This window comes from Xyrauchen texanus, chromosome 45 (genome assembly GCF_025860055.1).
Source record: "Xyrauchen texanus isolate HMW12.3.18 chromosome 45, RBS_HiC_50CHRs, whole genome shotgun sequence".
Classification (NCBI taxonomy): Eukaryota; Metazoa; Chordata; class Actinopteri; order Cypriniformes; family Catostomidae; genus Xyrauchen; species Xyrauchen texanus.
The window spans coordinates 24,641,195-24,657,760 of NC_068320.1; the positions used below are offsets into that span (position 1 = coordinate 24,641,195).

General features: G+C 37.0%; 1 protein-coding gene across 2 annotated transcripts in view; it reads left to right on the plus strand.

Annotated features, from left to right (window-relative positions):
- Positions 1-676: 676 nt before the first annotated feature.
- Positions 677-16,566, plus strand: part of LOC127637705 (receptor-type tyrosine-protein phosphatase zeta-like) — a 49,039-nt gene continuing 33,149 nt past the window's right edge. For both annotated transcript variants that reach the window (XM_052118922.1, XM_052118923.1), the window contains exon 1: positions 677-858. In XM_052118922.1, coding sequence (XP_051974882.1) covers positions 750-858 — 109 coding nt within the window. In that variant the 5' untranslated portion in view covers positions 677-749. The remainder of the gene's footprint in view (positions 859-16,566) is intronic.

Genomic DNA, 16,566 nt, shown 5'->3' on the forward strand with positions numbered 1-16,566 from the left:
GTGAGCTTTGGTTCTGAAACAAGGATGTTACCATACATGCCGAGTAGAAGCCATTTCAAAGGTGTTACAATTTTGGTGAGGTGGAGCTTAACCATGCTTATTAATGCCATATATCACAGTAGCTGACTGAAAAAAAATCCCTAGATACATTGCTGGTGACGTTTCTTGATTAAATCCATAGTAATGTTTCTTAAGTGCATTCCAAATGAATTAATTGGCGATCATATATATATATATATATATATATATATATATATATATATATATATATATATATATATATATATATATATATACACATATTTATATGTATATGTGTGTGTGGCCCATATATATGGACACTGATAAAAACAATTCATCATGTGTAACATGGAGCAACAGGCAGCTTTCAACATGCAGTTCCTTTCCAATCAATTATACTGCATGATCGAAATGCATGCACACAGTGTACACATAAATCACCAAACACGCAAATAGCATGTCGGTAAAGCCCTCATCATCATATTATGATTGATGAAATTTTGCACTTCAAACACCATGTGTTTGTAAAGCACCGCGGACTGTAATCCGGAGATTGACTACGCACGAGCGAGTGGACAGTGGGTGGCGCGTGAACGCAGCGTCTCTCCTCGCGCGCGCTCTGTGATCATTGTGAATGAAGCTCTGGCGTGGGAAAGAAGCGGTTATATGAAACACTGTCATGGATCCACGGTAACAGTGCAATAGTTGTGCAATTGCGTTATCAATAGATGCTCGTTCTCTCTGCGCTGAACTTGAGCGCGTGCAACCTGAAGATGCGTGTGATCAGAGACAGATCGCATCTGCTCATCGCTCAACTGTGGCTCATCTGTCAAATAGGTAAGAAGTAAATACAGTAATGAGTGTGAAAGACATCAGAGTGATTGATATGTATAAATATGTTGCGTTTTCGGCACGAGTGCACGATGCCTAAAGTAGTTTGAAGAGCTTTGCTTCTACAGGTTGTGCATGCATGCATTTATTATTTTTTAAATCAATCTTTTGCAGATGATTTATATTTTTGGTAAAAGTTCAAATCATTATGCTTCATATTAGTCCTATATCAGCTTTTCAAAAGATGATAGTGTTTTGTTAAGTGAATACACAGGTTTATGAATAAATGATAAGTATATTGCTGCATTATACTGTACTATACATCATATGCATCATTCTGTTGGAGATGTTTGGTATTTTTAGTAGAATTTTAGGGTATTATGTTTCATTTCAGTCTTTTAAGACAAAAAGCATTGCAATCTCAGGGTTTTGAAGACATTTGAATGTCTGTTGAGTGTCTGAATCAGAGGTTTTATAAGTACTTGTTAAGTTAGGTGCTGCGTTATAAAATTAAATGATCAAATTGCAAAATGTTATATATTAAATATTTGGTTGTATAGGTCAGTGGTTCTCAACAGATTTGCTTCAGGGCCCAGATTTGTATTATGAGCAGCAAGGGATGATGCAACGTAGTACAAAAATTGTTTATTGTACATAAGTAAACAAAATGTCCTTAAAATTAAACATTTAAATGTATAAATATTTTGGTTTATGAAAAGATGAAGATGATGTCACATAACCTAACATAACCACAGAAATATGTGTTTTCTCCTCCGTTTTAAAAGCTTTTGATTAGCATGATTAAATGGTCTATTGCATTTTCTTATTTGCATTTGGATTGTTTTCCCTGCTGTCCTTGACTATGATCAGAACAGACCTATGACCCATTTTTGTTCAGATGAAAACCACTGATATAGTTACATGTTTGGTTATTTAAGGATTTATATAGGATATTTCATGTTTAAGATATTGTGTTTATTTTCTGTTATACACTACTTTATTAGGAACACCTGGACACCTACTTATTCATGTGGTTATATAATCAGCCAATGGTGTGACAGCAGTGCAGTGCATAAAATCGTGCAGATACTGGTTTGGAGCATCAGTTAATGTTCACATCAACCATCAGAATGGGATCTCACTGATTTGGACCATGACATGATTATTGGTGCCAGATGGGCTGGTTTGAGTATTTCTGGGATTTTCACACACAACAGACTCTAGAATTTACTCAGAACGGTGCCAAAAACAAAACATCCAGTGAACGTCAGTTCTGCGGATGGAAACGCCTTGTTGATGAGAGAAGTCAACAGAGAATGGCCAGACTGGTTCGAGCTGACAGAAAGGCTACATTAACTCAGATAACCACCGAGTACATTTGTAGTGAGCAGAATAGCATCTCAGAACACACAACACATCAAACCTTGAGGCAGATGGCAACAACAGCAGAAGACCACTTCGGGCACTTTATTAGGACCATAGTGTTCATAATAATGTGCTCCGTGAGTGTAAAGGACAGCAATCCAAAATCAAGTTTTTGTAGATGTCTGTTGTTCAAAAATAAATCTGTGAATAAATGTCAAGTGCATTGTTGGTTCATTATGCAGTCAACTTATTTGGAAAGAATTGCCTTAATGTTTATTTAACTACCTTGGTGTTACAGTAAATTATTTTTTTCATGCTTTGCAAGATATTTAGTTTACAATTACTCAAGGACTTTTTTTCAGTTGGACAGATTTTGGCTCTTTGCATTTAGGCACCTGATCACCACTATGGTGGTCTTTTAATCTTTCTGTCTCTGTTCATCCTGCCGAATTAAATGTAAATTGACATGGTGGGGAAATATCGAGCAGTGTGTTTTACTGGGCCATCTGATAGTTTTACTGGATGTGTAAGCCATCTGCACCTCTGATGCCCTGTGCTCACCCTTAAATGTGATTTAAAAGTCTCCTTCCCTCAAATTTGATCTCTGTCCTGCAACAATAGACCATTGTCCTTTCTACATTTGCACAAATCAGTCTAAAATTTTGTATCACTCCTAGTGATTCCCTGTACAGGATTTAAAAGGGCAGCTGTGCCATCAGGTTTATGTCCGTGTGTGACACGAGTGCGCTGGCACATGTTACACCCTGTTGTTGGATGTGAGGGCAGGGGAAGCCTGTTGTGTGCTGCTTTTGTCTCTGTGACGCCCATTCATCCGTTAGTACTAGCAGCAGGAAGATAGAGAGACTGAGAGCCCGCAGGGTGACGTGCCGGGAAGAGGTATTGGTTCTACCCACCAAACAGTTGATTGATCGCTTCACACCAGGGTGACCCTCTCATGTACCTCAACAAAATAGCTATAGCATGGGAGGTGGTGATCTGGAAATACAGTTTAATCTCTGTTTATCGAGTGAGTGGCAGTGAAAGATTGATTGATTCGATTTGATTTGATTGATTTACCCACACAATCCAAAAGCAATTCATTATCACAGATTATCTGACAGTGACGGGCATTAAAGTCAAATTGTCACACCCTGTGACACATAACATTAACTCAAATTTGGACTGCAGAAATATGCTATTAAACATTTTAAGTTCTGCTCCCATTAATTATCACTTAAATTAGATTATTAATATGTTTTTGCGACCATATAACTGTTCAGATTTCCATGGACTTTGGTTAACTCAGTGGTTCTCATACCCCCTTTGACACAAGAAAAAACTTGATTTAAATATACAAGATAAACTGCATTGACTGCATGTTATTTCACAAAAAAAGTTTAAAAACACTGTGAAAACTAAATTAAAATGTACACTTCATTGTAAAAAGATGTGAATGAATAAACATTTGTCACAATTAGAATTGTTATTTTATGCATGCTTTGTGTTACATAAATATATTAAACATTTTACTTACCTAGATACTTTAAATACATATAAAAACATAATGAAAATTGATACTGCTGCAGGACAAACCCCTGGGCATGAACAAATTGCAAAATTGGATATATTTTACACTGAATAGATCCTTTTAATAAAAACGAATAGCAAGAATTAATTTCTGTGAATGGAAATCCGTTTCAGCAGTATCTATACAAGCATTTTTAATCTCCAGTAAACTTCCAATAATAATAATTTACTGTGATTGGCCCATCCTGGCCAGCGCTGAGAAAAGTAACAGGTACCACGTGACTTTACTATCTTTGCGTTGTTTCGGAAGCGGAGCTCTGGACAATAATGTACCCCTTGATTAATATGTACGTGCCTAAGCCCACATCAGAATGTCCACCAACTGCATTTCTCCACAAGTTATATTTTATTGAAGGGCCGATAGCGGTCGCGGAACACTCTCTCCGCCATACGATCGCCCGCTCCTGCACATCTCTCTGCCAGACAATTGCTTCTCACGCACTCACACACTCATCTCAAAAAAGTCATTCTTATCACTCGTGCCTATATTTAAATTCTTATTAAGCCATTTGATAGTGTTGGGTGAGGAACAGACCGAAATTTCTGTACTAAATTTGAAATTCCATTTGAAACTGGTGCGCGCGAGACATCTTTGTTTACATTAGTGCAGCTGTGAGCACACCTGACGCTGACTAAACAGTTTGGGCTGTGGAAAGCTGCATTCAGGAAGTGCTGCTGTGCCTGCGAAAGGTTAAACAAGGCAAGTGTAAAGGTAGAGGAGAAGAAATTGCGAACATTGGTTCGTGTATTGTCACTAATTTTGTTGAATGTGTGTGAAGTGATTTGAGAACGTCCCCCCTACAATCCGGTCTCAAAACAAGTCGTAATGATAGTAAGATGGTAAAAAAAGTACGACTTGGCTAGTATAAAAACATTTACTCCCATATAGAAAATAAGTAAACCAACAAACTATGTTATTATTATATTTTTCCTCAATTTAACCCATAACTCAAATCTAGACCTAACCATGATTTTCATAGGAAAATCACTGTTGTGTACCATGAAAAAAAAACATTGGGTTTTGAATGAGTTTTCTTATTTGATTTTTTTGTATGTTTAACCCCAGACCCAAACCTATACATAAAGTGTATCCCCTTACCCAAACTTTAAACTAGGTGTGTGCCAGGGTGGTCAACTAATCATCCAACAACCGATTAGTGGGGTTGACTTCTGACATTAAAGGAATATTCCCGGTTCATTACTAGTTAAGCTCAATCAACAGCATGTTGATTACCACAAAAATGAATTTCGACTTGTCCTTACTTTTCTTTAAAAAAAAAAAAAAGCAAATATCAAAGTTACTGCAAGACACTTACAATGGAAATGGAAGCATAAGCGGTAGTTCTGCCAGGGAGACCAACCACTCTGCTGCCGGCAGGTGTCAACGTGGCAACCACCCCTCCCACCACCACCACCACCACCAGCAAGTCTTCTTCCGATGGGTGTACTATAGGCTCCTCGCCCCTGCCGTCTTCCCGGCAGGATTTGACGGTTCACTTAAATTTGCCCAGACTGTCAAACTGGGGCTTATGCCAAAGAGACTTAACTTTATTATTTTGTTGTCCATCAATGCATTTTTATTCCCTTTATGCTATGCTGTTCCAAGTCTTTCAGGTGGAAGTGAATGGAGCCAACTTTTGGAGGGTTTAAAGGCAGAAATGTGAGCTTATAATTTTATACAAGTACTTGCATTAATTCCTCTGTTAAAACTCATGTATTATTTGAACAGTAAATTTGTTTATATGTCATTTTTACAGTTGTTTTAGGGTTTACATTACTTCGTAATGGCAACAAAGTTGTAAAATTGGCTATAACTTTACACAGAAATGTTAGTAACCGATTTTCTCACACTAAAATCATGTTAACACGCATCTAGTTTATGTCTTGTGGCTATACCTTTGTCGAATTGGCCCAGTTCACTTCCACTGTAAGTGCCTCACAGTAATCCAGATTTGTGCTTTTTTTTTTTTTTTTTTTTTTTTAAAGAAAAGTAGGGACAAGTCAAAATAAATTTTTTGACTGAGCTTAACTTGTATCGAACCTGGAATGTTCATTTTTATATTTTTAGTTTTGGTTGTTTAAATAGGAGACACAATTCTCAAATGATTTGAGAGATGCCACTTCTCAGAGAGCATTTTTGCATGATGATGGCTTGCTGTGCTTAACAGTTCTGCACGTGGCATCCTTATATCCCTCTGAAAGGCTTCTGATCGGGGTCACGTGAACATAAAGGAGCCTAATTATACATGGGTTCCTTAAAACCGACTTGTCGACTAGTAGTTCAGACAACCCATAGACTAGTTTATTATGAAAATTGGTAGTTTTGCACATCCTTACTGTAAACGTAACCTTATTATTAAACGAAAGCTTATTACAGGTTATAGACATACATTAGTCATTTGTATTGCATAAATGCATATGGAATGTGTCACCAAATTTGTTAAGTGATGTTTCCTTTCATTAAATAAAGTGTTGATATAGGAGGCTATCTGAAAAGTTATGCCTGTATTTTATCAATTTTAAATTTTGTTTGTTGATTTTGTCTTTGTGGGCATAAATATTGTACAATATCTTACGATTTTGGCATCTTGTACAAATTATGATGAGGCCGTGTTGGGAGTTTGTTATTTTAAATTGTGGCTTTCTGATTTCTACTGTAATTACACTACATTCACTACAATTAAATCTGCCTATACGCTTATGAAACACAAATGTGCATCTCTTTACAGATCCCTGTCTCTTTTCCACCCAGAAAATGAGTGTTACCACTGTGGGTGTCTGCAACTCTGCTGTGCAGAATGAAAGCAATTAGCTGTTACAGTTCATTTAGAGAGTCTGATTATGTCTAATGCAGCCTCAGGCAATATTGGTTTTGACTGTTATGTCATCCTACATACTGAGACTTGCATAATAAATAGAGCTGGTCTAAATATTAAGTGGACTAGAAAGGTGATATTATATGATTTAATCAACCTCAAAAGTTTAAGTAGAACTTGATGTCTTTTGCCTTGAGGGAACCTTATTTATGGTCAGAGTATGTGCCTTTCCAATTTATATGTAATTGATGATATTATTCTAATACCTCCAAAAATCCAAGAAATTCCCAATGGATAAAATGTATTCCCGACCTACATTTATTTTGCGTGCGTGAATATAGAGGTAGACTGATCGGTTATACAGATTAATTTGTGCCGATAGTTGCTTTTTGGAACGAGCGGTTATGGACAAATCTATGCTGATAGTTGTCGATAGTTTTATTTAAAATTATTCCTCAGTGTTTCTCTGTGGACAGTGCTATTTTGATTAGATAATTAATTAATCTTACTTGAAGCAAGGGCATGCGATGAAAAATGCTATATGGAAACATTCCCAATTAGTACATGCTCCAACTTCTCCAACTAATAATAAACCTTATTCCTCATTTAACCACATCTGGTGATATGTGGGTCAGTGACATATATATACCATAAAAAAGTGTTTTTTCAAAAATTTCAAATAACAGGCATAAAAATGGTTGACTTTTGTTCTACTAACTCTCATCTTTATAGAAACATATGTTGTTTCAAAATTTTCAATTGGAATCAGAATTTATGTGACAATTTGTTGTATTAGTGCGTACAATCGTCATATGGTGTGACATGAAAATAATTGTATATAAACTGAAAATGGATTATACCTTTCTTAAGTTACTCACTTTATCAAAGTCATTTATCATAACTAAACTGTGATCCATTATAGTTTTGTGAAAATTAATTAAATTTGTGTATTATTTTCTAAAACATTGCTCAATGTGAGACCTATGCCGTCGGTCTTTCAACATATTTTCTATTTATTGTGACAAAACTTGCTAGAAAATTATAAAAATATTTGTGACTCTTGCTGATACTATTTTCTATATATTCCATGAATATTTTCAGGTTTTATCATTAATAAAGGTATGTTATTTTCACAATTTGGAATGTCACACCAAATGATATAGTGTCACACCATATGATAATGTTGCCATGTGTCAATGCAAGCCATGTATTATCCTACTTATTGGTGAGTACTGATCACTCATATGGCAGGAAATATTTAACCACTCTTAAATGCTGGAAGGTAATATTCAAATTTTATTGATTTATTTGATATTTAACAATAAAACAAACATTTTTTTAATATTGTATGAACCATATGAACATATGTTTGTGTATCAAATTTCATTTCAATTCAAAACTGGTCTGCAATATGTATTAATATAAGTAAAACAAACATTTTTTTTATATCATATGAACCGTGAACATACAGCGTAGCTGAGTGGATCCACAAATAAATCAGTTCATCTAGCCTTGTACATAAGCCAGTCAAATTTGGAGAGAGTAGCAAGGTGAAGGATGAATCTCAGCTGCCTCCGCATCTGAGACCGTCAACCCGAGCATCTTATCATGTGGCTCGTTGAGCGTGTTACCACGGAGATATAGCGTGTTTGAAGGCCCGCGGCAATCTACGCACAACTCGCCACGTGCCCCACCGAGAGCGAACCAAATTTTAACAACCACAAGGAGGTTACCCCATGTGACTCTACCTTTCCTAGCAACCGGGCCAATTTGGTTGCTTGGGAGACCTGGCTGGAGTCATTCAGCATGCCCTAGGATTCAAACTCATGTCTCCAGGGGTGGTAGCAAGTTTCTTTACCACTGAGCTATCCAGGCCCCAATTATTTAACATTCTTCAAAAACATTTCTTGATTATTTGATTATCTGCCTTTTCCACCACCTTAGTTATCGGTATCGGCTAAATCCACTTTCGGTAGACCTCCACTTGAATACCCTGTTTACTTGAAAATGCATAACAATACGTACGTAAAATGAACACCTTTTTATGTTGACTTTAAAAGTGCTTTATAAAATGTATATAAATTCATGATATGAGTATACCTGTTGCCAAGGTACCACAAGTATTTTAAGCACATTCCTGAACTATCGATGTACTCATATCAATACAGAACATCAACAATAATGTATCTCATTAAACCTGCATTAAAACAATGTGCTGCCTGTTCATTTTAGTTCCCCAGAGAAAAGCCATTTACTGTTGAAGAAATACAATCTCCTTTAAACAGGAGCCCTCATACAGAACAAATCTGGGCAAGCACCAAGATGGCCAGCCGTCTTCATTTCATTCAATTTCCTTTGCACTTTTTTCAGTGGTCATACTGCTTACCATGTGTGCGATTAGATTAAAGTTACAATGGAAGTGAGGCCAGTCCATAAACGTTAAAATACACACGGTTTCAAAAGTATAGCCACAAAAGGTAAGAAATATACATGTTAATATGACTTTAGTGTGAAAAAATGCTTAATTACATCATCTGTGTAAAGTTATATCCAACATTACAACTTCATTGTCGATGTAACGTCGGTAAACTCTGTAATCTGGTATACGATGAAAAATTGTGCAATTTTGTGGCTATACTTTTAAAACAGACTTGAATGCAAGAGAATAATTTTAAAAATCCCATTTCGTGATTAATTCTGTAAGCATTTGCTGCCATTCTACAGAACTTGTCCTTATCCTTGAAGTAAATGTTAAGAGATGAGACAATAGAACTGGTGTAATAGGGCTAAAGGCTGTATAAGCGGAAGGAAAAAGTAAATATCTCTTCCTCTTGACCTCATGATGTGGGACTGGAGCTCTATTAATCTGCAGACAGTATGATACAGTCATAAAAGGCAACATTCTGGCAGTGGCTTGTTCCAAGGCAGTGAGGTGAGGAAGGATCTAGAAAAGTTTTTAATTTGGTGAATTTGGATCCCTTTTTGAACTGAGCACGAGTCGGATCTGTGTTGGTGTGCGTGGCAATAAGGGAGGCTGAGGAGGAAGTTACAATGTCTGAACGCCACCGGAGGTTTTGTCTGTTGTCAAGGAGTTTCCTTTGGCTTGTCCTAACAGGGAATGGAGAGTGTCTCCTGCTCGGATATGCTGCTACCAGCCCAGATAAAAGCATTGTGAATTAACATAAGCAGCTCTGCTGATATTATATATTGTCAGACACAGTGGTTATTGTTGTCATTCGTGTATGATTGTAAAATTCATCTTTTTTTGCTGTCAAATATATTTACTGGGTTGTACCTGGGAAATTATTTCAGTTATAATATCATAATGACTTGAGCTCTTTGATTTGGGCCAGTAAGCAACTACCTACAGTTGCAATCAAAATTATTCAACCCCCCCTGACCAGCAATACGTTCCGGTGATGAGAATTAAAGCACATCAACTAAAACCGCAGTAAATAGTCAAAGTAAGTTTTGAATACACATTTGAATGATTTTGAGTAGAGTTCATTTGGCCCAAATTTTTAAATAAAAAATATTTATTTCTCTCTTTACCCTTAATAACATCAAAACAAATATTCAGATAAGTGTTCAGATGCTTCGGACACCTCTCTATTGGAATTTTTACACATTTCTCATGAGCAAAAGCTTCCAGCTCATTGACATTATTTGGTTTCTGTGCTGCCACTGCTTCCTTGAAATCCCAACAAAGATTTTTAATGCAATCTTGGATGTATCCTTGGTGTTATTGTCTAGCTGGAAAGTCCAGTGATCATCGAGCTTCAATTTACACATTGAAGGCATCACATTTTTGCCAAAATGGCCAGACCTTAAAGAATCCATGGCGTCAGTCACATAGTCAGGTTGAATAATTATGGCTGTATTTAAAAAAAAATCCTGCTATTTAGAAATATTAGGTTATATATTTATACTATGACTTTGAATGTACCGCTCAACTGATATAGATGTAATGTTTAAAAATTCTGGGTCATCAGAAAAGCTTATCATAAATACTTAATGCTTGGGGGGGGTTGAATTATTTTGATTGCAACTGTAGCAAAACACTATCAACTGCAAATCAACAAGACAGCAACCACTCAGAACACCACAGCAACCACATAGCAACGTCATGACAATCAAATAATTTTTATTTGTATAGCGTTTACATATCTATAAAGTCTTAGAGTTGACATTGTGTCGTTTATTAAATATGATTGTAAATTGGGTATAAAAATAAATAATTAAATAATGATTGTATTTAGAACACCAGTGAGCAAGCTGAAGGCGACTGTGGCAAGGATCACAAAACTCAAAGATGTTGGTTAATGGAGAAAAAAATAACCTTGGGACTCATTGTGGGGGCCAATTCCCCTCTGGATAACATCATGAATATAATGCCAATATTAGTTATTTATCTGCAGTGCAAGTCATGGTTTGAAATTAGTAAACTAAGTAAGTGTTAAGAGCCAAAGATTTTGTATGATCTGCAAGATTAATGACTAATGTCTTTGAAGTTCATCTTGGATTAACTGCAGATGTTCACATAGATGCAATTGTCCTTTGTTAGTTGGCTGATGAAGCCTTTTGTTGGCAATTAATTGATAGTCTATGTATTCCATTATAAGAGTGTAGTCCATCATTAGAGCAAGGTGATGCAGGCAGAGATCAGTGAGGTGCGTCACGGTTCAACCGGCAGGTCATTTTGGTGAGGCCATGGTTCAGGCAATGTCATATGAAGTATTCCATGTCTTATAGTTGGAGTTGGTATCAGTTCATCCTCTGCAATCCATCGAAATAGACTTTAATGATGTCTTAATCCTGACTAATTCCTTATATTTATCACCTGTAAATCCCTCTCTGCTGATGGAAGAAGCTGTAGTAAACATGTGGCATGTAATGTAGGAAGCAATAATATGAGCGGATGCCATGTCTTACCACAATTGCTGTTGTTGTTTGATTGTTCTGGATTAGAGAGTGTTTGAGATCAATGTGAATTCCTCACACAATTGTTTGCTGTTGTTGTGGTGGTTCTTGTGCAGAGTGGGTTTGAGATTGATGTGAATCTTTCATGCAATTGTTTGTTGTTATGGTTGTGCTTGATAAGCGGCGCTTTGAGATCGATACAACAATCTGTGTAACATAAATGCACACAGTTTAATAGCAATAAAATAGAAAACGGATCCTTGTGGAAAGATGCACATATTTGAATCACAATAAGAGATTAATGTGAGAAAAAAAAGATGCATGCTGAAAAATAGCAGATTAAAGATTAAACACTGAAACGGAAAGATAAACAATGCTATAAAAAAAAGCTAGACTTGAGCTAGGTGCCAGCAGCAACAGAAACAGGAAGTGACAAGTGTATAGAACCACCCACAACACCCTAGGAACAGCATAGGAACACAGCAACAACCACACAAATCACCTCAACAACAGCATTGAAACGGCATGACAACCACCTACAACACCCTAACAACCGCATTTCAACATGCCAACAACTAATCAGAACACCTTTAGAGACAGCATAGCAATGCCATAACAGCCACCGACGACACCCTATTAACCGCATAGCAACATGGCAACAACCATTTAGAACACCTCAGCAAAAGCATAGCAATGGCATGACAACCACCAATGACAACCTAGTATTGTGCTGCTGTTTTTTCACACATAAAAAAATATTGAGTAAAACAATTAAATTAAAAAAAGTTTATATTATTATAATTCCCCACCTCCCCTAACAACTTGACCTTGATCAGTCCAGTCTCAGAGCCTCCACTGAGACATATGCTGTGATAAAAGAACATTTTTAAGACTTAAAGAGTTGGATAAGTAAGTTTCAGAGTTTATGGGAACTTTTGGAACCAGGGCAGTATATGAGAACTGGGCCATGGTCTCAGAGAAGGTATAAACCCCCAGCTGTTCACTGGCATTACTACCTTCAGCCACAGTCACCACATTCTCACGCGGACCACGTCACTTTCCCTCTGACCTCTGAAACAACAGCTGAAAAGACTGCCTGGTACAAACACATGCACGAAGACATACATTGTATATGGAGTTTCGTATATGAGAATTCTCTCTCCGTCTGTTTCTATGTCATTCACACAAGGGCAAATGTACCACATGGGCATTTATACCAAACAACGTTAATCTATAATCATAAAAAAGACCTTCCAAATAGAACATTAAAAGTCTTCTGAAGTCATACAATAGCTTTTTGTGTGAAACAAAGCTTTGTGTTCCATGTAAGAATAACATTTTTAACCAAAATAAGTGTGCGACATGGTCTCACAGGAAATCAACACGTTCCTTCCCATCAACATGTTCCTTCCCCAGTCTATGTACCCTAAAACCCCATTCAGCCGAACTACATAAGTGCCATCACCTAACAGACATTTTTGCGTCAGTTCAAGCGTGAAGAGATTTTCCTTTAGCGCTACTCTGAGACATGGTTTATGGTCCCGTTGAAACCAGGAAGTAAGCATGTTCACATAAACAATGACCGTGATTCTGATGTTGTATTTTTCACTCCACGATTAAATTTTTACTCCACTAACGGTTAGGTTTAGGGTTGGGATTTGGAGTTAGTGTACCATCAAAATATGCATTGCTGTAATACATCCTTTACAATTAAAAATACAATTAGCTTTTTGCATCACTCTGTGGACATTTCCCCCGAAACTGGAGCTCACACATGCCCATATGTTGAACAAGAATTCAAGGACCTATCAAAGTCTTTCTAGCAAGATAGTTCACTGACGGCCATCTTTGGAACACTTCTGGGAAGCTATTTCCATTCATGATGGTGCAGCTCCTATCTACTGTAATGGGGAACAAGACCGACTACTCCAAAATGGTTGAGCAACATTACGATCAAAGAACATATTTCAAATCAGCAACGCTGGAATCATAAATTATGCTTCTTTACCTCCTGAACCTACCTTCTTTACCTTACCTAAAGAAATCCTGACTTGTAAATCTAACAAGCATACAAGAGAATTCTTGAATTGATTGACAGGCTATGTCTGTATCTAAAAGGTGATTGGCTCTTTCACCTGTAAGGCAGGACTTCCTCTCTACATCCATTGACCGTTGGATGTTCCAATTTTCCCATTAATTTTAATAGAAGTGGCCCAACTCTGCTAAATTGTCTCTGACCCTGTACAGCAAAAAATGGTTCTTAATAAGAATAGGCTTCTTTGACAAACCTAAAGTGCTGTAAAGAACAATTGAGGAGCCCTATTCTTAAAATACTTCTCAACCCAGGGTAAGGTGTGCCACTTTTTCTGTTGTCTAGGCAAGGATAAGTTAGATATAGTTAAAACCAATATGCCTTATTATTTGCAGTATCTCTCCTATCAACATAATGCATCTATAATTTTGGGCCTTTGAAAAATTACTTGGTATTTCCCCTATTCCTAGACCTACTCTATAACTCCGTCCCTTTATAATGGAGCTTTAAACTTTACTCTGTCTTCAATTATGACCCAACTGGCTGTTTTCCACCCCTTAACTCTGGGGATCCAAATATAATCCGTGCCCTTGGGAGCATATGTCATGATTCAATTAGCTGTCAGTTTGAACAACTCCTGCCTGTGAATTTACTGCATGACTCTTCGATCCCCTGAGTTCCCTCTCAATGTCCAACAGGTGTTCTCCACCATATGAGACCATCAACAAACACCTCTACCACTTACTCACAAAACAGGTTACAGGCCAATTCACAGCCTGCGTTTCATCAAGACGAGGGGAGGGAACTCTGTGTCGGAAGTTATTTAGTGACACGCCAAAGAGGGGGGCTTGGATTTAAGGTCTTGTGTTTCGTTCTTTAGTATATATATATGGTGTGCTGGCCGGCTTCTTCAAGACTTTTCTAATCCTCTTATTTATTTGAATTACTCGAGACGTTTACAGAGTGCAGAGGACGGGTACGAGCCCTCCCCCATCCATTTCCTACGTTGTACGGTTCCTCTCTGGACACATGGTTACCACATGTTAGTCTGCATGCTAACAGACTTTCCTAGTCAAAGCCACCCTCCGAGCCACTCTGCTTCGTCCGTGTGACTGCAGAAATGTTGTAGTAAACAACTTGTATGCCAACATTTTTGCAACATTTAGAGTTCTTATTTAGAGTTCTTTCTGCACTCTGTAAATTTATTTAAGAAACCTTACTACATAAACAAAGTTTGCAACCAAGTTTACTTGGTTACTTAGTCAAACAACAAGGTTTACAAGAAGTAAAAGAAGGTTTTGTAGAATGTTTTATTTTATGCAAAGGAAAGTTTCTGTGCATAAAATATTAAATTCATGAAAAGTGCAAGTTGTAGTTGTGGAGAAGGTGACCTCAACTAAAAAGGAATGTAACTTCAGAGACAGAACAAGTTCTTTATTTTGATTATTTTATATAGTAATATTATTGAGAGACTTTTTCTTTGAAATATAATGCACTGATGAAATTTGTTCTAAATAAGGCTCCTTGCTTTGATATATTTAAATGTCTAAATATCGAAAAATCATATAGTTTCATTTATCTGGGAAATGGATGAAAAATCCATCTATTTCTATCCATCTATCAATCTGTTTATAATCCTTTAGAGAGTGGTGGGAACACAGGATTTGAAATTTTAGAAAGAGGCGTACAGTCAAGGCCTTGTTATATTGGCGATAGACTCATTAACATCACACTGTGAGCAATTTTAATCTAATTTGCTGCAGGCTTTTCCTTCACTGCCTGTGAAATGGACCCAAGCCAGAGAAGCTCAGAATGTTGCCGCTGCTCTTCCTCAGAGTATGATTCTGTGCTTCTGTGAAAACGGGCAGGATTTTGTTTGACGAGCTGAGCAAAAGAGCATTTTTCATTTGCAGGGAAATCGCCCTGCCAACTTGGATTTAATCCACAAAACTGTCAAGCATAAAGCCTATTTTTACAAAAGCAATGTCTTGAACAAATGGGTGATGTACCATGTTTTTAAATATAAAGCTTTGCATACATTAAAATATAGCATATTTACACTCGCTGAGCACTTTATTAGGTACACCTGTAGACCTACTTATTCATGTGATTATCTAATCAGCCAATAGTGTGGCAGCAGTGCAATGCATAAAATCATGCAGATTTGGGTCATGAGCTTCAATCAATGTTCACAGCAGCCATCAGAATGGGGAAAAAATGATCTCAGTGCTTTCGACCGTCACGATTGTTGGTGCCAGGCGGGCTTTTATGAGTATTTCTGTAACTGCTGATGATCTTGTGGTATTTTTGCCCACAACAGTCTCTTGAATTTTCTCAGAATGTTGCCAAAAAAACAAACATCCAGTGAGTGCCAGTTTTGCAGTTGGACATGCCTTGTTGATGAGAGAGGTCAATGGAGAATGGCCAGACTGGTTCGAGCTGACAAAGTTTATGATAACGCCGATAACCATGAGTACAATTGTAATTAACTTAAGGCAGATGGGCTACAACAGCAGAGGACTACATCGAGTTCCACTTCTGTCAGCCAACCATCTGTGTACCTCAGCAGATATTGAGATTTATCAGACCACACTCTTAGAAGAAAAGATTCTATCGCTCGCTTCATATTTGGAACCCCTATATGGTTCTGTATAGAACCCTTTTTAAGGGTTACATCAAAAGAACCCTAAAGGTTTCTTTGAGCCAGGAGAAAAGGTTCAATAGAACCTTTTAGGGTTCCCAAATTGCAACCGTAATATTTGTTTTTGTTTCGTTTTTAAATCTTTTTAAGTCTTTTTTTTATCTTATTACCAGAATAACATTTAATGGATAAGTGAATTGAATAGTTCATATAGTATATCACTAAGAATTTTCTACAAGTCAACAAGTTTATTTATTTCTCTTACTAACCAGGCTAATGTCGCCCTCAAATTTTCAACTCAACCAACTTTCTGTGACCGTTTAAATGTAGATAGGACAAAAAATATCCAGCGC